Here is a 24,979-nt window from a genome sequence, read left to right on the forward strand (position 1 = left end):
CTTTGAATTAGGGCATGTGGTTAAATTCCTGGTGCTTCTCCATGGCTGCATTTGTGAGTTCCTTAGTTATGAAACATGGACATAATATTGGACAGTGTTTAACGAATAAGCAAATGATAACAATCTGTAGATCCAAGGCACAGATTTTTCTCAAGTTCCCATAAACATTGAAAAGGTTGCAAAAACTGCTTCTTAGAGAATGTCAGTGGGCACAGCTATTTTTACTTTAATGTGCCTTATGTTGCCATGAATGCAGACCTGCAGATAGGGTTCAGGAGACTGGGGATCAGAAAGGCTGTGGAAAGATGAATGTACCCACCCAACTGGGGCTTTTATAAAGCCCCTTGTTTTGACATCTGGTAAATAACAGCCTACCATGAATACGTGCTACATTATGAAGAGACGCTGACAGCAGGCATTCTTTCCTTCTGCAGTCACACACGCCAAAGCCCTCCACAACCCTCTTGAGGAACCTCCGCCCGAACCCCACCCTCCCTGCGCTGGCCCACTCCAAGTCACTCCTCAGGCCAAGCTGCAATACTGCCCTCAGAGAGACCATTCCTGACCAACCTCCTCACCCCAAATCTATGTGATGACCCATCCTGTTATTTTCCTCCCATATTTAAAACTCTTTGTGATAATGTCTCTGTCCAATCATTTGTTTACTGTCTAGCTCTTTCTCATCATGAAGGATCGTGTCTGCTTGGGCCACTGGAGTAGATTAAAGGTCTAACCCAGTGCCTAGGCATACAGTAGGCTCTCAATAAATATTTGTTGAATGGATGACTGATTTAGAGGAGAACCAGGCCAGAAATGTGTGAAAAATACCAAAGCGTAAAACCAAAATATAAAAACAAGGACACAGCTAACAGCAGCCAGACCAAGTTTATGCATAGATGCCAGAAATATGCTGGAGTAACTAGAAACAGATAGGATTATGGAGAGAAGGCTAGGCGGCCTGGATGAATTTGCAGCAGTTTTGATGCAGAACAGTGGGCAAAAGGCAAAGGTGGGAGCTGGTCAGGAAGCCCTGGTCATGTGCTCTGGTAGGCAGTTTGCTCTCAAGATGGGAAGCCCAAGCTCCGCTCCGGCCTGGTGCGGCTCAGAGACAGGACAGTACGGGGATGTAAAGGAGGGCTGTTGCTAGCGGGCCGCTCCCAAGCGCACAGGATTAGGAATTAGAATGCGACTTCAGTTTTTTCTTTGTTCTCCTCTTATCTGTTTTGGTTTGTAGGATGGCCAGCCATTGGCAGGGCTGATCCAAGATCACATGGTTTCGGGTGCGAACATGACCATTCGAGGCTGCTTTTTCAGCCGGGAGCAGTATATGGAGCTGGTGTACCGAGGACTCACAGACAGAGTGGGGCGTGTGAAGCTCTTTCCTCCTGCCATCCTGAAGCCCTGTCCGCTGTGGACAGGAAAGCAGGTAATTGGGAGAAAACAACTGGTGGCTATAAAACAAGGAAACAGGCCACTCAGTCGAGAGGTTTTTTTGTTCCCAGGAGAGCCCAGGCCAGAAACAGAAATGGCATATCAAACAATAGTCTGACTCTCTCTTTGATGGGGTTTTTGGGTGTAGACGGTTTCAAGGGAGTGTCTGCTAAGCGTAAGCTGCATAGTTTCTGTCCTTTGCTTCTAACTTAAACTCCGTGTCCTCAGAATCCAGATATGGTGGTAATAGGCAGTGGTGCTGATGGTAGCAGTAGTTAAGGTTTGTTGGGAGTGCTTCAAATAGGTTGTCTTACTTAACCCTCACAACCAACCTGCGATGCAGAAACCATCATTATCATCATTTAGCAGATGAGGATAATGAAGTTTGGAGAAGCTGTTACATACCCAAGCCCATAGGAGCCAGAGTTGGGATTCAAACCCAAGACTTTCTAACACCCAGACCATCATACTATACTTAATCAGTTATGTGATCTTGGCTCTGTCAGCATCAGTTCTTCATTTATAAAACAAAAGGGTTCAGGTTGATGAGCCCTAAGGTCTCTCCCAGCTCTGCAGTTCTTTAAATCTGTGGACCTGGGACTTGACTGCTTTTTAGTTACCGAGCCAACTTGTATTCCTGAGATAAACCTTACTTGGTTATGAGGTAGTATTTGCTAAACTTCTGTGTAGAATTTTTTGCCTCTGTGTACATGAGGGATTTTGATACGTGGTTTTCTTGTCATATGTTTGCATGGTTTTGGTATCAGGGTAACACTGGCTTCATAGGATGAGTTGGGAAGTATTTACTCTTCCGTTTTCTGTAAGAGTTTGTATAGTGTTTTTTTTTTTAATACATTTATTTATTTATTTTTGGCTGCGTTGGGTCTTCACTGCTGTGCACGGGCTTTCTCTAGTTGCGGCTATCGAGGGCTTCTCGATAGGTTGCGGTGCGTGGGCTTCTCATTGCAGTGGCTTCTCTTGCTGCGGAGCACAGGCTCTAGGCACGCGGGCTTCGGTAGTTGTGGCACGTAAGCTCAGTAGTTGTGGCTCGCGGGCTCTAGAGTGCAGGCTCAGTAGTTGTGGCTTGCGGGCTTAGTTGCTTCATGGCATGTGGGACCTTCCCGGACCAGGGCTCGAACCCATGTACCCTACATTGGCAGGCGGATTCTTAACTACTGCGCCACCAGGGAAGTCCCCAGAGTTTGTGTAGTACTGATATTATTTTTTCGTTAAATGTTTGGTGGAATTCACCAGTGGAGCCATCTGGACCTGGAGTTTTCTCTTTAGGAAGGTTTGTTTAACTAAAATTTCTATTTCTCTAATACATATAGGGCTATTTAGGTTATCTGTTTCTCCTTGGAGGAACTTTACTGCTTTGTTTTTTCAAGGAATTTCATCTAAGTTATTGAATTTATAGGCATAAAGTTATTCATCATATTCCTTTACTTTCCTTTTCTATTTGTAGAATCTGAAGGTGGGTCCCCTGTCTCATTTCTGATAGTGGTAATTTGTGTCTTCTCTCTTTTTCCTGCTCAGTTTGCTTAGAGGTCGGTCAGTTTTATTGTTCACAGAGAACCAGCTATTATTGACTTTCTCTATTTTTCTGTTTTCTGTTTCATGGATTTCACTTTGGTCTTTATTTCCTTTCTTCTGTTTACTTTGGGTTTGATTTGCTTTTCTTTTTTAGTTACTTAAGGTTGAAACAGAAGTCACTGATTGGAAACTTTTTTCCTTTTTTTAATATTGGCATTTTATATATAAAATTTCCCCTAAGCATGTTGTATTTTCATTTACATTCACTTCAGAATACTTGCTAATTTCTCTTTTTTTGACCCCTGAGTTATTTAGAAGTATATGATTTAGTTTCCGAATATTTAGGGGTTCTCCAGATATCTGTATTACTGATTGCAAATTTAATTCCACTGTGGCCAGAGAACATACCTTGGATAACTTGAATCCTTTTCAGTTTATTGAGATTTGTTTTATGACTTCAAGTACTGTCTGTCTTGGTAAATGATCTGTGTGTCCTTAAAAATAATATGTATTCCGCTGTTGTTAGATGGCGTGCTCTGTAAATGTCAGTTAGGTTCAGGTGATAGATAGTTCAAGTGTATTATATCCTTGCTGATCCCTGTCCATTCCCTAAGGTCACTGTATTGAAAACCTTTGTTTTATATTCATGTGTCATGTTCATGTCTGCTTTTGTTGTTACTGTTTTTGTTTCTAGTGGATGTGAAATCAGGTCACCATTGTTCTATCCTGGCCAGAAACAGAAGTTGATTTAACAGAATAGATGGGGAATTTTGCAGTTAGGTTTAGTTCAGGGATTGGTGAGCTTTTTCTGTAAAATCCAGAGAGAAAATATTTTAGGCTTTGTTGGTCATCCAGTCTCTGAGTTACAACTACTCAGCTCTGCCATTGTCACGTGAAAGCAGACATAGACAAGGCTTAAATGAATGAGCATGACTGCGATTCAATTTAACTTTATTTACAAAAATAGATGGTGGGCCAGATTTGGCTTATAGGCTGTAGTTTGCTAGCCCCCAGTTCAGCTGGTTATATGTATTTGTCCACTTATATTCTTTTTATTATTTCTTTTTTATGTGTCTTTATTTTGTACGTCATCTCAAGTTATCTTGGACATAAAGGGATTTTAATTCTTAGGTAAGTGTTCAGAATTTATTAGGATTTTGTTTAAACGTAAGCAGTGAGTTCAAAATAGAACCAAATAGTTGACAAAGACTGTATATCTAGAGCTACGAATATGTTCATTCCCTTCAATCTGAGAATCCAGCGTAAGGAAATCATCTGAAGTATAGTAAAAGATAACTTGAAAAAAGCAGTCCATGACATCGTGGTTTATAGTGGTGGAAATTAGAAAAACCTAGATACCCAGCACTGGGGCTAAGTAAATTGTGGGACATCCATTTGTTAAGATATTATGTAGTTGTTTAAAATAGTGGTTTTAAAAAGTTATGTAACCGTCTGGAAAATTCTCTGACATAATGTTGAAAGAAGAAATAGACTACACAGTTCTATGTGTAATCACAGTTGGAACGTGTTAAAAATGTGTATGAGCAAAAACTTTGACATAAAAAAAGATCAAAGTGATAGAGTAATTTGGTTTGTGTTAGGAATAATTTCTTTTTCACTGTTTAACATTTCTGGCCTATGCTTATTTTATAATGAAATCGAATTGGAAAATAGGCCCAGGTTTTATTTCTGTTGCAGCTGAGATTTTTCAGTGTTTTTTGAGAGGTTGGTACAGGCTGTTATTTCTTTGCAAATAGATGAAAAGGGGAAGAGTGACTGCACTGCGCAAGAATTTGTTAGTGACTCAGTCTGATTCTACAGAGAAAAGCCATGTTTTGAATCAGGAAATAAGGAACTTACCTTGGGAAATTTATTTGTACTGCCCTAGAAAATTAAGTCTTAGGCTATTTCTCCAGGGCATTTTATACAGCCTCTCGAGTGGTTTTCTTTCCACCTAAGAATCGGAGTTCTCTCACCATTTGTTGAAAATGAGAGAGCATTGTAAAGGAAGATTTGCCCGTCACAGCAGCTCTCGAGCACATAGCTCAATGAGTGTTCACAAAGTGAATACGTAAGTCGTCACCTAGATCAGAAAGTAGAATATCACCAACACCCCCAGAAGACCCTTCCAGGCCCCTCTCAACTTCTGCCCCTCCCCAAAGGTAGCCACTTACCTGACTTCTAACACTTATAGGTAAGTTTTGTCTTTTCTTGAGCTTTACATAAATGGGATCATAGAGTAAATCATATCTTTGTGTGAGTCACTCATGTCATCACATATGGTGGTAGTTTACTCACTTTTGTTGATGTGTGGTATTATATTATATGATTATACCATTATATATTTGTCCATTTTACCGTTGATGGACATTTGGGTTGTCTTCGATCGTCTTCATTTGGCTATTACAAATAGGGCTACTGTGACATTCTTGTACATGTCTTTTGCTGAGCGTATATATGCATTTTGATGGCTAAATGCCAAGGAATCAAATTGCTGAGTCATAAGATCTACCTTCAACTCTAATAAATAGTTTAATAAACAGTTTTCCAAAGTGCTTGTAGCAATTTACACCTCCACCAGCAGGGCATGAGAGTTCCAGTTACTCCTTATTCTCAGCAGAACTTCATATTATTGTCCCATTTCGTTTGGGTGTCTTTTATTTTTTGTTTTTTCCCCCATCTGTAAATTTAGCCATTGAAATGGGTGTGTGGTGGTGTCTTATTGTGGTTTTAATTTACATTTCCTTAATGACAGGTGAGGCTGAGCACCTCTTCATATGCTTATGGCCACTGGGATCTCATCTTTTGTGAAGTGCCAGTTCAAGTCTTTTGCCTTTTTTTAGTCTATGCCATTCTCTTATTACTAGGTAAGAGTTTTAGAAATATATTCTAGTGTAAGTCCATTGCCAGATATGTGTATTACAAATACCTTCTGCTTGATGCCTGGCCTTTTTGCCCTTTCACTTAATGCTGTTTTCTAATGATCAGAAGTTCTTTATGTAATGTAATTCACCAGGCTTTGCCTTTTATGGCTAGTCCTGTATAAAAACTACTTGGCTGCCCCAAGGTCATTAAGGTATTTCCTTGTATCATTGTTAAGCAGCTTTATTGTTTGCCCATTCATGCTTAGGTCTACTGTCTGCCTGGAGTTGAATTTTGTGGATGTTGTTGATGTGAGGAAGGGGTCAGGATTCATTTCCTTCCCATAGGACTATCCAGTTGATACAACATCGTTGATGAAAAGACCATTGTTTTTCCTCTGCTCTTTAGTATCTCCTGTGTTGTAATTGTATATGTGTAGGTCTACTCCTGGACTCATTTCAGTTCCATTGATTAGTTTGATCCCATTGCACCAATACCACACTGTCTTATTTATTGTAGCTTTATAGTAAGTTTTGATTTTCGATAGTAAACGTTTCCAGCTTTGTTCTTCTTCATGACTGTCTTGAATATTCTTGGCCCTGTGAATTTCCATATAAATTTCAAAGTCATCTTGTATATTTCTGCAAAAAAGTACCTGCCAGGAGTTCTTTTGAGATTACATTCCAGTGTTGAGTCTTCCAAATTATGAACACAGTATGTCTTTCAGTGACATAAAAGTCTTGTTCATCTTTCATTAGATTCATTCCTAGGTTTTGCTATTATAGATGATACTATGGGGTTGTGGTTTTTTTTTTTTTTTTTTTTTTTTTTTTGCGGTATGCGGGCCTCTCACTGTTGTGGCCTCTCCCATTGCGGAGCACAGGCTCCGGACGCACAGGCTCAGCAGCCATGGCTCTCGGGCCTAGCCGCTCCTCGGCATGTGGGATCTTCCCAGACCAGGGCACGAACCCATGTTCCCTGCATCGGCAGGCGGACTCTCAACCACTGCGCCACCAGGGAAGCCCAATATTATGTTTTAAATTTCCTAATTGTTTACGGTTGGTATATAGAAATAGTTAATTTTTGTATATTGTCCTTGATTCAGCAACCTTGCTGATTTCATTTATTAGATCTCTGCCCTTTAAATTCTTTTTAACTATAGAAGTAACGTAAGTTTCTCGTTAAATAAAGAGACAGTAAGGCTTCCTTGGTGGGGCAGTGGTTAAGAATCCACCTGCCAATGCAGGGGACACGGCTTCGAGCCATGGTCCGGGAAGATCGCACATGCCGCGGAGCAACTAAGCCCACGTGCCACAACTACTAAGCCTGCATTCTACAGCCCGCGAGCCACAACTACTGAAGCCCACGCGCCTAGAGCCCGTGCTCTGCAACAAGAGAAGCCACTGCAGTGAGAAGCCTGCACGCCACAACAAAGGGTAGCCCCCGCTCTCCGCAACCAGAGAAAGCCCACGGCAGCAACGAAGACCCAGTGCAACCAAAAATAATAAATAAATGAAATAAATAAATTTATAAAAATAAATAAATAAAGAGACAGTAATATGAAAGGAAAAAGGAAAAATTTCCTCTCTGTCCAATCCCATTCTTCATGTATGTGCATACTCTCATAGAAAACAAATAAAAATGGAATCATATTATACCTACTCAGGAGAACCGTGAACCATGATTAAATTTGACATTCAGTTTTGAGCTTGTATTTAAGACCACTTCTTTATCCGTGATACTCTGGTGCCTGAGGCATGCACTTACCTCATCCTCAGGCACGTCGACCTCAATTTTAACTGGTCTGTAAGAGAGCTTACTTTAATTGAGCCACCAGGTCCTCCAAAGGGGATTCCATTATTTCAGGCAGTTTGTATTTTTAATTTGAACCACCCTAATACACTCCAAATATAGCATGAAGTTTATTTAACTGTTTTCATGTGCTAGGTTGACAGAACCTTTCTTGTAATTGCTTTGTGACATATTTAGTTCACTTGATGTATCGTGGGGTTCATTCTGTGTCTGTACGTGTAGATTGACTTCATTCTTCTTAACCCATTCTGTGTTGTACCCAATAATATGGATATATATATAATTGATTTAACTGTCTCTCTATTTGCAGACATTTAATGAGTGTCCAGTTTTTTTGTTGTTGTGGGTTTTTTGTTTTGTTTTGTTTTTGGCCACACTGAGTGGCTTGTGGGATCTTAGTTCCCTGACCAGGGATCAAATCCAGGGCCCCAGCAGTGAGAGCACTGAGTCCTAACCTCTGGACCACCAGGGAATTTCCTGTTGGCAGACGTGTAGATTGTTACCTGTTTTTTTACTATTCTGAACAGTGCTGTGGTGGACACCCACTTATACCTATACTAGTGTACTTTTCGTTGGTATATATTTTAAATGAATTCCTAGAATTGTGATTGCTGGCTTAAAGGGTATACACATTTCAAAACATTTTTTAAAAAGAAGTCCATTTAATTTTTGGAACATTTTTTAAAGTTCAATACAGGCTTCATATAAATAATTTAAATAATAAATAATTATAATTCTTGTAGATTTTGCCTCCCTTCACAGTTTAAAAGAATGTTGCAGGTATGATCTTTCCTGCCTAGCATAGTTTATGACCAGAAAGTAAATTATGCACTTCTAGAATATTAGTGTAGGTAAGGACCTCAAATCATCTTGTCTGGCATCCTTGTTTTTTTTTTATTGAAATGTAATTCATACTTACCAGAAAAATTACCATTTTGGTAAGTATATAATTCAGTGATTTTTTTTTTTCGGTGTATTCTTTATGTTGTACAATCATCACCACTAATTCCAGAACATTTCCATAACCCCCAAAAGAAACTCAGTACCTATTGGCAGTCAGCCCTGATTCCTCCTTCCCCCATTCCCTGGCAATCACTTTCTGTCTCTGTTGATTTGCCTGTTTTGGACATTTCATATACATGGTATCATACAAGTTAGGTACGCTTTTGTGGCTTGTTACTTTTACTTAACATAATGTCTTCAAGATTCATCCATGTCGTAGCATGAACAGTACCTCATTCCTTTTCATGGCTGAGTAATATTCCATTGTATGGTTATACCACGTTTTGTTTATTCATTTGTCAGTTGATAAATGGAATATTTGGCTTGTTTCCACTTTTCGGCTGTTATAAATAAGGCTGCATTGAGTATTCGTGCACCAGTTTTTATATGAATGTGTACTTTCAGTTCTCTTGAATATATAGCTAAGAGTGAAATTGCTGGGTCATATGGTAATTCTGTGTTTAACATTTTTGAGAAACTACCAAACGTTTTTCCAAAGCAGCTATTACAATTTTACATTTCCACCAGCAATGTATGAGGGTTCCAATTTCTCCACATCCACACTAGCACTTATTTGTCTTTCGTTTTTTAAATAACCATCTTAGTGGGTGCAAAGTGGTGTTTCGTTGTGGTTTTCATTTACCTTTCCCTAATGATTAAAAATATTGAGCATCTTTTCATATGCTTACTGGCCATTTATAATATCTTCTTTGGAGACATGTCTATTCAAGCCCTCTGCCCATTTATTAATTGGGTTGTTCATCTTTTTAATTGTTGAGTTCTAACAGTTCTTTGTATATTGTGGCTATTAGATCTGTATCACATATATGACACACAAATATTTTGTACCATTATATGGGTTTTTTTCACTTTCTTGATAGTGCCCTTTAACACACAAATATTAATTTTGATGAAGTCCTATTTATTGACTTTTTCTTTTGTTGTCTGTGCTTTTGGTGTCACATCTGAGAATCTGTTGCCTAATCCAAGGGTACACAGATTTACAGCTGTGTTTCCATCTAAGAGTTTTATGGTTTTAGCCCTTACATGTAGGTCTTTGATCCATTTTGAGTTAATTTTTCTATGTAGTGTGAGGTAGGGGTCCAGCTTCATTCTTTTGCCAGTAGATAACGCAGTTGTCTCGGCACCATTTGTTGACAACACTATTCTTTCTCCATTGAATGTTCTTAGCACCCTTGTTAAAAATCAGTTAACCACAGGTGTATGGGTTTATTTTTAGACTCTCATTTCTAGTCTATTAATCAATATGTCTATTTTTATGCCAGTATCATGTCCTAATTACTGTAGCTTTGAAATAAGTTTTAAAATCTGGAAATGTGAGTCCTCCAGCTTTGTTCTTTTTCAAGATTATTTTGGCTATTTGGGGTGCCTTGCATTTCCATATGAATTGTAGGGTCAGCTTGTCACTTGTGTAAAAGTGGCAGTTGGAATTTTCATAGGGATTGCATTGAATCTGTAGATCAATTTGGGGAGTGTTGCCATCTTAACAATATGAAGTCTTCCAATCCATGATGTCTCTCCGTTTACTTAGATCTTCTTTAATTTCTTTAAATAGTATGTTATTGTTTTCCGCTTACAAGTTTTGGGCTTCTTTGGTTAAATTTATTCCTGAGTATTTTATTCTTCGTGATGTTATTGTACATGGAATTGTTTTCCTAATTTCATTTTCAGATTGTTCATTGTTAATGTGTAGAAATACGGTTGATTTTTTTAAAAACAAATTTATTTATTTGTTTGTTTATTTATTTATGGCTGCGTTGGGTCTTTGTTGCTGCTCATGGGCTTCCTCTAGTTGCAGCGAGCAGGGGCTACTCTTCGTTGCAGTGCGCGGGCTTCACATTGCAGTGGCTTCTCTTGTTGCAGAGCACGGGCTCTAGGCATGCAGGCTCCAGTAGTTGCGGCACGCAGGCTCAGTAGTTGTGGCTCGCGGGTTCTAGAGCACAGGCTCAGTAGTTGTGGCACACGGGCTTAGTTGCTCTGTGGCATGTGGGATCTTCCCGGACCAGGGCTCGAACCCATGTCCCCTGCAGGCGGATTCTTAACCACTGCACCACCAGAGAAGCCCTACGGTTGATTTTTGAGCGTTGATCTTAAATCCTTTAGCTTTGCTGAAGTCATTTAGTAGCTCTAATAATTTTTTGTGGATTCCTTCGGGTTCTGTCTACATAAGGTTATGTCATCTGCAATTAGAGGTAGTTTTCCTTCTTACTCTCCAATCTGAAAGCAGCTTTATTCTTTCCATGCCTGATTGCCCTGGCTAGAACCTCTGTTGAATACAGTGGCAAGAGCACACATTCTTTTCTTGTTCCTGATCTTAGGCAGAAAGCGTCGTCTTTGCTCACTGAGAATGGTAGATGTAGGGTTTTCATTGATGCCTCCCCTTTATTAGGTTGATGATGTTCCTTCCTATTCCTAGTCTGTTGAGTGTTTTTTATCATGAAAGGGTATTGAGATTGTCAAATGCTTTTACTGCCCCCTCCATTTTACAGATGAGGTGGCAGGTCACATCTCCCTGTCCTTAGATGGTTGGCTACATATGTTACCTTTCTCTCAGACCCTCCATCCTGACTGTGCCCAGCTGGCAGTCCCCACTGGGCATGTGGCACTGTGGTTGAAGTGCAGCTTGTGGTCAGCATCCCAGGGAAGTCACCCTCCTGCCTTTACTCCTCACCCCCTCTCCTGGTGGTGCCAGCCTTGTGAAGAACGGGGGCCATGACCTTCCTGGTCATTTTCTGAGGGATAACAAGGACTGTTGTCTGCTTTCTTTAACGATGCTGTTGCCAGCTGTCCCTGGTTCCCGGAGCACATGCGTGAAAAGACAGCTGCTCCCGTAGCTGCCCCGACCCCCATTGTGCACATATAGACACTTCTTTGTAGGGCACAGGCACACAAAGAGCTGTTGATGCCAGCCGATGGCTCCCAGCCCCTCCTCAGCCCTGGGCCTGTCTGACCGGTCTGCCTGCCCCCAGCCTGCTGTGTCTTTGGGAATGCGTGCTCTTGGCCTCTGTGGAGCTGACCCGTGGTCATCCCTAGGTACGGCTGCCCCCATGTGGCTTCTCTGTGGAGCAGCTGTTTGTGAAATCGCCTCTCTTGGCCTCCTGCTGGCAGTTGTGTATTGAGTGGATGGCCATACCGATGGGCCCAATTGGGCAGGGGAAGGACTCCCCGGCCTTTCAGTAGCCATAGTTAATCCCAGTCAAAGAAATTTATTTCTGGTATTAGCTACGTAGAAGTGAATTGCGTGGGAGCCATTGGGTGGCCGAGCAATCACATCACTAGCGCGCCCTGTGATAGACCTCACACAGAGACAGCGTCCCATGTGCTCCCCACTCAGGACGCCTTAATAACTGCTTCCAAAGTGCCAGTCCTTCTTGTCAGTGTCACTTGGGAGGCTTATTCTTTGCAGCATTTATTTAGCTTCAAAGTCCAGACCAGGAATGTATTTGGAACAGGTGATCCTGCTAAAAGTTAAATCCGAGCACGTCACTCCTTTGATCAGAACTTTCCAATTACCTTTCCTTCTCACTCAAACGAAAAGCCTTCTGCCCAAAGCGCATGATCTGACCTCTGCAGGGCTCCCTTCTCCTTCGTGGTGAGGCTTTCCCTGCCTATCTTGTGTAAAATCCCAGGTACTGTCTCCCCCTGCTCTACTCTGGGTCCTCCTTCCCCGCTTTATTTTCCTCCAAAGTGTGGATCCCCTCGGGATTGGAGGCTCCACTGAGGGCAGAGACTGTTTTATTCATGACTCCCCCAGCGCCTGGCTCAAAGTAAGCCCTCGATGTATAATTGCTGAATGAATGAACGGATCTCAGCAATGCTAAGGCTAAGAGAACGTAACCCTTTGCCCCCCAGCCCACGACCAGTCAGTGATGGGGTGGACCCTGGGACACCCCCTTATCCCCGAAGCTTCACTGAAGCCTGCTTCTCAGTCACATACCTCGGGCCTCCTCTGTGAAGCTCTTCAGAGGGAAAACTCTGGATTCTTAGTCTGTATATCCTTTCCTCCTTGGTGCCCCCCAGAAAGTCAGCACTGTTCTGTGGGAGCACATTACTAACTGTATGTGATAATTGTCCTCTGTTTTGATGTGGCCTGAAAATGAGAGGAGGATGCCTCTGACGAGTGTTCTTAGACCTTTGCCTCAGTCCTGGGGCTCACGTGTCAGAGCTGCCTTACCCTGGCAGAGGGCGGTGTTACGAGCCCCGCCATCCCTCTCAACCCTGCTGTCTTTGTTTTCCTTTTTTTGTTGTTTTTTTTTTTAACCACATACAAATTTAAATCTTTCTCTACTGTGATCCCACAGCAGTTTATTTTCCTTTTCTTCCTTTGGTCTGTTCAGGAACTTGACTTCAAGTCTAGGGGATTCTTCACTCTAAGAAGTGAAGTTCTTCGTGGTATGTGTTTGTTTCCAATCCTAAGCTCCCTCCTAAGTCATGTAAGCAGAAAAGTAAAAACTGAGATCTTGTCCCACAGACAAGAAAGTGTCCCGTTTTTGTTGGTGGTGGGTGTTTTGTTGTTTGCTGTTTTCTGCTTCACCTGCAGCTCATCAGACTGGAGCCGTGTCTGCCTTTCAGGCTGAAGAGCGAGAGGGACAGGGCGTCCTAAAAGGGAACGTCTCAGCTTTTCTTCCCGCCATCAGCTTTGTCTTCTTTTTCTTTCCAGGTTGTGTCCACGCTGCTCATCAACATAATCCCGGAGGATCACGTCCCACTGAACTTGTCAGGAAAGGCGAAGGTTGGCGGGAAGGCCTGGGTGAAGGAGTCTCCTCGGCCCGTTCCCGGCTTTAACCCCGACTCCATGTGCGAGTCCCAGGTATGGCTGCCCAGCTGTGTGGGTTGGAGACGTCTAGTCCCAGGTTTATGCAGCTTGATTGAAAATCAAGACAGAGAAATGGAGGCACATGCACAGAAAGAGGAGTCGTGCCTGAAGGGAGGAGGTTGTACCCAAACTGTGTCGACTTTGGTTTCGGAAGGAGTAAGAGTTGACCATTAGCATTCGACCCTCAGCATAAAACTCATAACCAGCACGGAAAGCCTTCTCTGGCAGACGGCCTCTGAACTTGACTCAGCAAAGCTTGGAAATGCAGACCCTGTGTTTTCCCCTGAGACCCCTGAGAGGCCGAAGATCATTACGCTGCTGTGAGGTCTCACACCTCCCAGCTCTGTGCTTAGGAAGCAGGCCTTGGGGGCGGCCCCAGGGCAGCCAAACCCGGGGGGGCACGGTGCTGCTGCAGGAGAGCGACGCACTAAAGATTGCCAAGGCCTCTGTGTGCTCTTGGTGGGGGGTGGGGGAGTATCCCCAAGGCCCCAGCTCACAAGTGCTTTGTCACAGGGGCTAACACACACTGCATTTGGACCCCAAGCTTGCCCCTCTTCTTTCCCTTCCTAGATTACATGCTCAATGTGTGTGGCACCGTGTGCAACTGGAGTCCTTCCTTGAATTAGCTTCTAACGCTTAAACCCAAGTTTATGGAAGTACAAATTCAGGCCTTAAATGATATTAAAAAGCTTGTGTTTTTCTTATTCTCAGGGTACAAGGAAGGGAGTACCTAGGCCAAGGCCACGGTTATAAAGTTTAGACGCTAGGTGTTCTCCTTTCCATTATGGATGGGTGGAGGGAACAGGGGGCATAAGAACACACTGAAATATCTGTGTGTGTGTGTGTGTGTGTGTGTGTAGTCTTCTTTGCGTCAAGGGCTTGAGGCAGGTTACAATAAGGTTAACAAGACACGAGATGGGGTGGGGTTGGGGGCCTCGCACAGGAGGCGTTGCCTCCAACCCAGCATTGGTGGCCGTCCCTCTGCAGGTGATCATCAGGGAAGGGGAGCTGCTCTGCGGGGTGCTGGACAAGGCGCATTACGGGAGCTCCGCCTACGGCCTGGTCCACTGCTGCTACGAGATCTACGGCGGGGAGACCAGCGGCAAGGTCCTCACCTGCCTGGCCCGCCTCTTCACCGCCTACCTGCAGCTCTACAGAGGCTTCACTTTGGGTGAGTGTGGGCAGGTGGCCCTGGGGCCCCTCCCCGGCCAGCACGCCCACCAGCATGTCTCCCCAGCTCTCCTGGCAGCCTCCAGGGGAACAGCCGGGCTCCTTCTCACTCGGCCACCAGCGACACTTCACAGCCTTGCTCCTTCTCAGTGCTTCCTCCGCCCCCCAACCCCATGTTTCTTCACGTAGCACAGAATGACACCCCCCTGCCCCCCCATCTCTATTTCCATTCTGTCCCTTTCTCAACCCCACCCTTTCTGGTTTTCGGTCCCTGAGACTGATGTTTTCACACTCACACTCACCTCCATTCTCTCTTGCAAGTGCCCTTCCAGAATCCTCCAGTGCAGAATCCTCCTCACTCCATCTAGGGTCCTCCCTGTTGTCAGAGCTGCCTACACCTCCCGATGCAGCAGGTGAGGTTGGAAACACCATGTTGGGGCAGACCTGTCAGGTGATCCTAAGATAGGAAGAGGAACTCTCTGGTTTCCTCCCTGGAAATGAGAACCCACTGTTAAGGAAGTTGGCTTTGGTAAAGAAAACAAGTGTGCAGGTACTTTCTGTGCCCTGAGCTCATTCAGGGCAGCGTGTCTACAGGAGCGCAGAGCGGAGTCCGAGCCCTTCGGCAGTTTCCTGTGAGGAGTGGGTGACGGGCTGCGTGCTGAACGGGAGCCCCAGTGAGTGTGGGAATCGTCCAGCCGACAAGACCAGCAGTGGTGGGACTGAGACCCTGTGTCCGTGGACTGGCTGGCGTGTAGACGTGGAGCCAGTGGGCCTGCCGCAGCTGGAGTTTGCTCGTCGGCCTGCAGCGGGGCCTGCATAATTGTATAATTTATATTAATTGTGGACAAGTCAAAATAATGTAGTACAGGTGTGAAAATAATTTAAAATCACCCAGCATTCAACTGCCAGAGATAACCACCAATGTCGATTTGATGTGTGTCTTTCTAGACTTTCCAAGTGCAAACACATTCAGAAAAAAGGGGATCCTACACTACCTAGTGTTTTGTAATCTGCTCCCCTCCCTCCATTTGCAGATGTGTTTTATAAATGTCCTCTCGGGTGAGCAAATATAAACCGACATCCTCAGGTCTGTGGCTACAGACTCTTCTGCTTGTGTAGATGTACGGTAGCTTATTTAACCAGTTCCTGTTACTAGACATTTAAGCTCTTTCCTGGTTTTCACGATATTGCTGGGATGAACACCCTTGAGCAAATATGTTTCAAAGCGAAAAGTAGAGGAAGATCCCACACCCAGACAGTGACGAGGATCAAACCTAACAAGCAGCTCTGCTTAGCACACGGTACGAGGAGAAATCGGCCAAAGTGCAAAGACCATCTGGTGCCGAGGGACTGAGAGGGCGCAGGGCCAAGCTGCGCGTCGAGCTCGGAGGGAAGGCCGGGCTAGCCATGGTGCCTTCTAGCCCTCGCAGCCGGAGGTCACTGGAGGGACAGCAAGGCGGTCTAGAGCTGACCCCATGGAAGGGCCCACTTTCATGGCTGTGGCTTCCTCGCAGAGGGACAGTTTCTTTCCCCTCCTGCTCACACAAGTTCTTTAGAGGCTCTCAAGCTTCCAGGACTTTGCATGTGGGAGTCCCAGCCATCTTAGCCCCGCTTTGGAACAGTGCAGCCTTTGTCTCCCTTCCCACTCAGACCTTGGCCGAGGGACTTTGGAGTCCAGTAGCTCTCAGATGTAGACAGAAAGTAGTTCATTGAAAGAGAAAGTGGGAAGACTTCTTGCCCAAGGTGAGGAATTCCTCAGCCCTTTGAAGCCAGAAGGGCAGGCTTAACTGAAGTGACCCAGGCTTTCCTCCTTCCAGTGCAATGACGGGGACCCTGCGGTGGTGGTCCCTGTCCCCCAGGCTCGAGCATGTCTGTGTGTGTGCCTGCACACGCGTTCTCACAACCATATAGGCTGGTCCCTACGAAGTGTGACTAATGGGAGTCAAAACTAGGATGTCCTCTCCCTCCCTCTCTTCTTTCCTCCAACTCAGTTTTTCACCCAAAACGTCATCTTCACCTCTAGCCCATCCATCCAGCATGTTTTTATTGAATGGAGGGAGTATAGCTGGTGGCTAAGAGCACAAGTTTGGGACGTGGGCTTGGATTTACTTTCTGCCTCTGTAACTCTGGGCTCAAGTTCGAGCCTTAGGTTTTGTCATTTGTAAAATGGTAAGCCCTTAAGAGATGGTAGCAGTCTCTTAATGGTGATAGGAATGTCACCATCATTGCTCAGGTGCTCCCTGCATGCGTGGCACTGTGCTCCGTGCCCTGACCTCACCAAGTTCACGGCCTGGTGAGAAGTCAGGCCCGGTCGCATCCAAGCTTGTCTGTTTCACTTCACAGGCGTGGAAGACATTTTGGTCAAGCCGAAGGCCGATGTCCGGAGACACAGGATCATTGAAGAGTCCACCCACTGTGGGCCCCGGGTGAGGAAGGCCTGGGTGGCTACTGCCTGCCGCAGAGGGTTGGCTGGGCTCCGACGAGATGAAGCTCACACCCTCCTCGCTTGGCTGCAGCCGTCAACGTTTTCCTTTTCTCATTCCAGGCTGTCAGGGCTGCGTTAAACCTTCCAGAAGTGGCATCGTGTGATGAGGTCCGAGGCAAGTGGCAGGATGCCCATCTAGGCAAAGACCAGAGGGATTTTAACATGATTGATCTGAAGTTCAAGGAGGAAGTGAATCATTACAGCAATGAAATTAACAAGGTTAGTCCAGCAGTGTGTGCACTTACCACCACCATTTTGAATGCTGGTTTTTTAAGAATTACATTTTGATTCTCACTCTGGGCTCTTTGGAGCAGTTTGGCTGTTTAATAGCTGACTAGGTGAGACGTGAGGTGGGGCGAGTAGAATTGATCGTTTTGAAAAGCCAAGGGCTTCATTCCCTCACCCCGTTGGGGTCTGGAAAGGTCTTTGATGAATGCTGAGAAAGAAGGCATTGCACTATTTTTCTTTTTTCCTTTTTTGTTTGTTTGTTTGTTTTTTAACATCTTTATTGGGGTATAATTGCTTTACAATGGTGTGTTAGTTTCTGCTTTATAACAAAGTGAATCAGTTATACATATACATATGTTCCCATATCTCTTCCCTCTTGCGTCTCCCTCCCTCCCCCCCTCCAGGCGGTCACAAAGCACCGAGCCGGTATCCCTGTGCCACGCGGCTGCTTCCCACTGGCTATCTACCTTACGTTTGTTAGTATATATATGTCCATGTCTCTCTCTCACCCTATCACAGCTCACCCTTCCCCCTCCCCATATCCTCAAGTCTGTTCTCCAGTAGGTCTGTGTCTTTATTCCTGTTTTACCCCTAGGTTCTTCATAACATTTTTTTTTCTTAAATTCCATATATATGTGTTAGCATACGGTATTTGTCTTTCTCACTCTGACTTACTTCACTCTGTATGACAGACTCTAGGTCTATCCACCTTACTACAAATAGCTCAATTTCGTTTCTTTTTATGGCTGAGTAATAGTCCATTGTATATATGTGCCACATCTTCTTTATCCATTCATCCGACGATGGGCCACTTAGGTTGTTTCCATCTCCGGGCTATTGTAAATAGAGCTGCAGTGAACATTTTGGTACATGACTCTTTTTGAATTTTGGTTTTCTCAGGGTATATGCCCAGTAGTGGGATTGCTGGGGCATATGGTAGTTCTATTTGTAGTTTTTTCAGGAACCTCCATACTGTTCTCCATAGTGGCTGAACCAATTCACATTCCCACCAGCAGTGCAAGAGGGTTCCCTTTTCTCCACACCCTCTCCAGCATTTATTGTTTCTAGATTTTTTGATGATGGCCATTCTGACTGGTGTGAGATGATATCTCATTGTAGTTTTGACTTGCATTTCTCTAATGATTAATGATGTTGAGCATCCTTTCATGTGTTTGTTGGCAGTCTGTATATCTTCTTTGGAGAAATGTCTGTTTAGGTCTTCTGCCCATTTTTGGATTGGGTTGTTTATTTTTTCCTATTGAGCCGCATGAGCTGCCTGTAAATTTTGGAGATTAATCCTTTGTCAGTTGCTTCATTTGCAAATATTTTCTCCCATTCTGAGGGTTGTCTTTTGGTCTTGTTTATGGTTTCCTTTGCTGTGCAAAAGCTTTGAAGTTTCATTAGGTCCCATTTGTTTATTTTTGTTTTTATTTCCATTTCCCTAGGAGGTGGGTCAAAAAGGATCTTGCTGTGATTTATGTCTTAGAGTGTTCTGCCTATGTTTTCCTCTAAGAGTTTGATAGTTTCTGGCCTTACATTTAGGTCTTTAATCCATTTTGAACTTATTTTTGTGTATGGTGTTAGGGAGTGATCTAATCTCATACTTTTCATGTACCTGTCCAGTTTTCCCAGCTCCACTTATTGAAGAGGCAGGCTGTCCTTTCTCCACTGTATATTCCTGCCTCCTCCTTTATCAAAGATAAGGTGTCCATATGTGTGTGGGTTTATCTCTGGGCTTTCTATCCTGTTCCATTGATCTATCTTTCTGTTTTTGTGCCAGTACCATAATGTCTTGATTACTGTAGCTCTGTAGTACAGCTTGTAGGATCTTAGTTCCCCGACCAGGGATTGAACCCAGGTCCTTGGCAGTGAAAACACCGAGTCCTAACTACTGGACCACCAGGGAATTCCCCACTATTTTTCCTTTTAAATGTTTGTGTTTTGGGGTAACTGCATTAAAGAGGACGGAAGAAAATCTTTCACAGGGGCCACTGCAGGGTGGAGGGGCAGAATGAAGGATCAAAACCACCAGTGCTGCTTGTATGGGGGACCCAGGGGTGAAGGCCTGGGTTCTGATCCCGGCTCTGCCGCGGACTTGCTGTGAGATCTCGGGCCTTATGTGATGTGAGCGGTCTGAGCCAGGTGTCCTACCCCAGGGGGGTGGGGATGGGAAGAGCACCTGCCTCGTGGGCTTGCAGGGAGGATTCAGGAGCTAATCTGCACAGTGCCCTGGGTGAGGTGAGCACCCTGCCAGTCCTCCAGAGCCCCTTCCTGCGCAGCTGAGAAAGGAGAGGGAGGCCCCCGCACAAGTCAGGATGGCAGACCCCGTGCTCTCGCCTTCTCAGCCCAGAGCTGGGGCTCCCAATCCTGCGGCTTGAAGGAGCCCACCTGGCCCTCACCCTGCCTCCTGGGCCTTGAGGCCCCACCTGAGGAGGAGGGAGGGAGGCGTGGCCAGTGCCCAACAGAAGTCAGTGTTTGTTCGTGGAGTCCTCTGACTGGCTGTCAGCATCCCCTCAGCTGCCAAGAATGCAGTCCTTGTTGGTACAGTTCCGTCCTTGAGAGGCGTGGTTCAGAAGAGCCCTCCAGTACCGTGTGAAAACCAGGAGGCTCAGCTTCTAGGGCTGACTGGGGATGCTGCAGGTGGGGCGTTGTCTCAGAAGCATCTTAGGATTATTTCTTGTTCCTCCATCTCTTCCCATCCACTCTGCCTCTCCTGTGTGGGGCTGGATCTCTGCAACCGTAGGCAGAAGCTTAGATAGACTCAGAGCTCCCCCCACCTCAGCATCTCTCTGGTCCCCCTGGGGGCTTTGCCCGCTTCCGCTGGCCCAGGAGCCAAGGTGAGCCTCCTGCTTGGTACTTGGGCAGCATGTTGGGAAACGTGAATGTGGCACAGACATTGGTCATCATTGCTACTGTCCAGGGCCAGGCCATGCTCTGCTGGACAGGTTCCCAAGGGCACCACCTTAGGTTTTATTTTTAACCAGCTGCTTTTCAGAATCATGAACTGGAGATGCTGGCCCCTCTGCATCTCCTTTCCGGCTTCCTGGCAGAGGTGTGAAGAGAACGCAGCACCCTGGGCCATCCTCTTTTTTTTTTTTTTTCTTTTTTTTAGTTTTTATTGGATTATAGTTGATTTAAAATGTTGTGTAAGTTTCTACTGTACTGGGCCATCCTTTAGACTTCTCTCTAGGGCTTCTAGCCAAAGGGTTGATGCCAGATGAGACTTCTTACCTCGCATGGGATCTGGCGCTTCTCTCTAGATAAATAGTCTGTGTTGGCTCCTGCATCCTGGATTTACCTTCTGAACCTGGGATTCCCAAGAGGGTGAGTCACTGACCAGTGCGTGTGTTCCATCTGCAGGCATGCATGCCTTTCGGCCTGCACAGGCAGTTCCCAGAGAACAACTTACAGATGATGGTGCAGTCTGGAGCCAAAGGTTCAACTGTGAATACCATGCAGGTGTGAGCCAAGGCGGGTGCTGGCTGGGGTGCAGAAGGGTGGGGTGGTTGCAGGAGGCACTTTTCAGATTTGTTTCTATTTTTAAAAGGATCCACATTCCGTACAAAATGTGGCAAGTACTGAAAAATACAAACATATGTCGAAATCAGTGCAGGTGCTAACCACTGTTAAGTGTTATAGACAGATACTGATACAAGTAGCCAGATGCTGATGTGTATCAAACAGATACATATTCTAAACTTACATACTGTATTATTGTACATAGTCACATTATATATAAACATGGGTGTGTGCGTATTTATAATCTTAGCTGAGATCCTGAAATGTTGCATGACCTGCTTTTTTCGTTTAGTGTTACATTATAGGCATTGTCCTAGAGGTTTCTTAACCTTTAATTTTTGGCTCGTTATGGAGGACCAATTACTGCAGTGCTATCACAGCATTTTCACAAATTTTAGCAACTTTTAAAAAGAATCTTGATGACCTTGAGAGGGTCTTAAGGACCATCTCATTATCTGATGAGTAGAGAGCAATAGGAATGGGCTTAAAAGGCTGGAGGCCATCGGGAAGCCCTCTTGACTAAGTAAAATCCAGACCCGCTGCTCTTTTCCCCCCAAAAACATTAAGAGGCAGTTTTATTCTCTTTTGACCTGAGTATGTTAAAGATAACAGTAAACTACTTTTTCTGCTAGCCTCAGTTTCCCTGTTAGGGCCCGGGGGTCCTGTCCAAGTATAACACGTGATGCTTCTGAAACATGGCTGCTTTTACAAACACCGTCCATTTCAACTGAGTCCAAATGCGAAAATTGCCGTCCTGGAAAGGAAGACATAGTTATCTTCCTGAAAGTTCAGCTTTCTGGGCTCGTTTAGCAATCTAGGGTGGCCTTCAGGAACTTGGTTCCCATGCAGTTTTTCTGGAAGAGCAGGCCCCCCATCCCCTGCTGGGACAGAGCATCATTTAACGAGCATGTGGGTCTTCAGTTGCCTTTGGGTTTCCTTTCTCCCAGATCTCGTGCCTGCTGGGCCAGATCGAACTGGAAGGTCGGAGACCCCCGCTGATGGCATCTGGCAAGTCACTGCCCTGCTTCGAGCCATATGAGTTCACCCCCAGTGCTGGCGGCTTCGTCACTGGCAGATTCCTCACCGGCATCAAGCCTCCTGTATGTATTTTGGTTTTTCCTTTGGGCTGTTCTCCTCATCTCTTAAGCTCAACAGTAAGAGGCCTGTGACCTTCACCAGCAGCTTTAAGCAAAGACAGCCAAGTAATAAGTGCCAGGCTATCCCTGCTTACCCACTAGACCCTGGGGCCTGCAAGGACCAAAAGAACGCAGCCATGTCGTGTTTACCATCGTAATGCCAGAGCCCAGCACGGTGCCTAGCGCATCGTGGGTGCTCGGGAGGGATTGCTGATGAATGGGAAGATGAATAAGACCAATCCCAGCTCTGCCTCTTCCTGCTCTGCGCCCTTTCTCCACCCGTTCTTCCCTGCATCTGAGGGCAGCTGGGGACCGCGAGGCCCCTCACCGGGCTGCTCTCTGTTGCCAAAAGGAGCATCACAGAGATTTATTTCACAAAGCTTCCCGAAAAGAACCTCCCCTGGCTCCTCCTTGACCTTGGGAAAATTGACCAGCGGTAGCAAATGTCTAGTTTTTCCTCAGTCAGCAGCAAAACTCTCCCTTAAGAGAAAGGTTTTCTCCTCACACTTGGCAGAAATGGCTTTTCGACCGTTAGTACCTTCTGTTCCCTGGTCTAGTGCGTCTCTGCAAGGACGCCTCTTGTGGTCAGACAACTAAGTCCAGGTTGTGAACGGGACCGACCCTTTGTGTCAGGGCCACCAGCTGCTCCCAGGGCTCCTCCCTCAGTCCCACACGGACTGTCCAGTGGTCATCCGTGGCCTCTGGCAAAGGGTGGTAGAGAGCTGACGTAGACCAGAGAGTTCTGAACTCTGGTTGCGACCCCTTAGTGCATCATGAAATGATTGACTTCGTGGAATGAAACAGAGTAGGGTGGTAAAGAAAGCATCAGAGTGAGGGATGGGGTCATGTCATAGAGTTTTAGCTCGAGTCATGTTATCTTTTATCGGCACGTGTGTGTGTATGTATGTTTGCTGATTACTGTTATAAACCCATTTCTCATTGTGGAATTTTGGAAAACACTACATGATGAGGCACCAGTGCCATTTCTGTTTGGAAAATGGGGTGCGTGTGGGGTGTGGGACGTGGCACTGAGGACGGGCTCCTGGGAATGGGAGCTGGCACTTCTGTTCCATTTGTCCCTCTGCGCTCGGGCAGAATAAGACAGGCAACCCCAGGGGAGGGCAGAAGTCCCTGGGGCCGTGGGAGACGTCAGAGCTGCCGGGGCACTGGCTTGAGCCACCCTTTGGGAAGCACACTGTCCTCACTGCCACCCCTGGGGCCTGGGTCCCCGCTTCTCCCACAGGAGTTCTTTTTCCACTGCATGGCCGGGCGAGAGGGTCTGGTGGACACGGCTGTGAAGACCAGCCGCTCCGGCTACCTCCAAAGGTAAAGAGCACCTGCTCTGCCACCTTTAGGTGGCATCAGCGTCGCAGGTCCATTCACCTCTGTCATTTTTTTCACATTTTCATTGACAATTCACTTAAGATCCCTTTGGATGAAAAAACTTCTGGAAAAAAATGTCCATGGGTGGCCCAAGACAGAAAATAGCAGATATCCTTCCCCTCCTAGAGGATCGGTAAAGTGTGAGCTCAGAGGTTTATAGGAAGGGCCCGTGCGTCAGCGTGTGTGCCTTTCCCTGGGGGAAAGGTCCTGGGTGGTGATGAACTGGTCCCCCGCCCCTGGAATGGCTCTGCGGTTGGGGCAGAGAGGATTCCAGGCCCCTTGGGTCTGGCACTCGGAGCCAGGCCAGTCTCAGTTTTAAGCTTCAACCTCCCACCTGCCCAAACAGGCCAGTCAGAGGAGCTACGTGTTCCCTTTCCTCCCAGAGAGGCAGATCCTCCTGTGAGCAGGGGTTACGCCCCACCCCCATCCTCTTAAATCATTTAAGGATACCTGTGGAGTGTAGAAAAAGCTAGGAATCGAGTGATCACGTAAGTCTGGGGGTGGGGGATCTGTGTCGGGGGCCATCTGAATGCAGGGCAGGGAAGAGGAGGGTGTCAGGGATCCGGGCTGGCATGAAGAGCGGCAGCCACTGGGGCAAAGGGCACAGAGGTCCGCGGGACCCCTCTGCCGGTGGAGGGTCATGGCAGAAAGGGCGAGTGCCTTCCTTCAGACAGGCGGGGCCGTAGGTTGGAAGCCTGCCTCTTGTGGGTGGCGATGGAAAGGGAGAAGCCGACGCGGCGAAGACATGAGGGGAACCGGCTGAAATGAACAAGAGGCAGGAGGCGTCAGGCCTGAGTGGCAGCACAGTGGCACGGTGGACAGAAAGCAAGACGCTGCAGAGGGGAGAGAGAAAGTGTGGCTGGCGTGAGGGGGCAGCGGCAGGATAAGCAAGGGGACACATTCCAGGGAGGGGGCCTGAATGTCGGGAGAGGCCTGGAGTTGCAGCCTCCGGGGCCGTGGCTGGTGCTGAGAGCTGCAGCCCTGTGAGGTGCCTGGCACCTCAGCATCTTCAGCAAAGGGGACATGGATGCTCAGCTCCAACCTTGCCAGGCCCTGGGCTGGGTGCCAAGAAGGTAGTGCCGAGCTCTGTCCTTGGAGCTCAGGGGAACGGTGGCTCCTAGGAGACCCCCTCTGAAGGTGGCAGGAGCAGAAACCAAGGCAGGGTGGCCAGAGAAGTAAGCTAAGGCCAGCACCAGGGCAGCAGAGGGGGGAGCAGGTTGAGGGCGGCAGCTGACCGCTGGGAGCACTGAGGAAAAAAGGCACTGGGTTAGGGCTATCACATCAGCATTTAGTTCCTAAGGTCCCCTTTGTCCCTGACAGTCTCTGGACTAATGGCGTGAGAGAAGCATTGGATGGGGAGACAGCCCCGCTGCTTTGCCTGCCTCCTGGGTCTAAGGACGCTAGTCCCTGGGGAGCCCTGCCGTGCCAGGGAGCGACAGAGCAGGCAGTGGTCCCAGCATCTGGGGCTGGAGATGGGAGCCGGGGTCGAGCGGGGCAGCCAACCTCCTCAAGACACGTGGCTGCAGCCCCTGGCCGCGAGGTGCTGTAGCTCAGAGCCTGGGGCATGGGAGCCAGCCTGTC

General features: G+C 46.2%; 1 protein-coding gene across 1 annotated transcript in view; it reads left to right on the forward strand.

Annotated features, from left to right (window-relative positions):
- The window catches only part of POLR1A (RNA polymerase I subunit A), a 78,486-nt gene that overhangs the window by 35,539 nt on the left and 17,968 nt on the right, over positions 1-24,979 (forward strand). Inside the window, exons 14-21 of the mRNA XM_007466744.1 lie at positions 1,235-1,426; positions 13,322-13,471; positions 14,465-14,648; positions 16,991-17,073; positions 17,193-17,351; positions 20,721-20,819; positions 21,827-21,979; positions 23,259-23,341. Of these exons, the coding sequence (XP_007466806.1) occupies positions 1,235-1,426; positions 13,322-13,471; positions 14,465-14,648; positions 16,991-17,073; positions 17,193-17,351; positions 20,721-20,819; positions 21,827-21,979; positions 23,259-23,341 (1,103 nt within the window). The remainder of the gene's footprint in view (positions 1-1,234; positions 1,427-13,321; positions 13,472-14,464; positions 14,649-16,990; positions 17,074-17,192; positions 17,352-20,720; positions 20,820-21,826; positions 21,980-23,258; positions 23,342-24,979) is intronic.

Source organism: Lipotes vexillifer, unplaced genomic scaffold (assembly GCF_000442215.2).
Source record: "Lipotes vexillifer unplaced genomic scaffold, Lipotes_vexillifer_v1.1 scaffold1158, whole genome shotgun sequence".
Classification (NCBI taxonomy): Eukaryota; Metazoa; Chordata; class Mammalia; order Artiodactyla; family Lipotidae; genus Lipotes; species Lipotes vexillifer.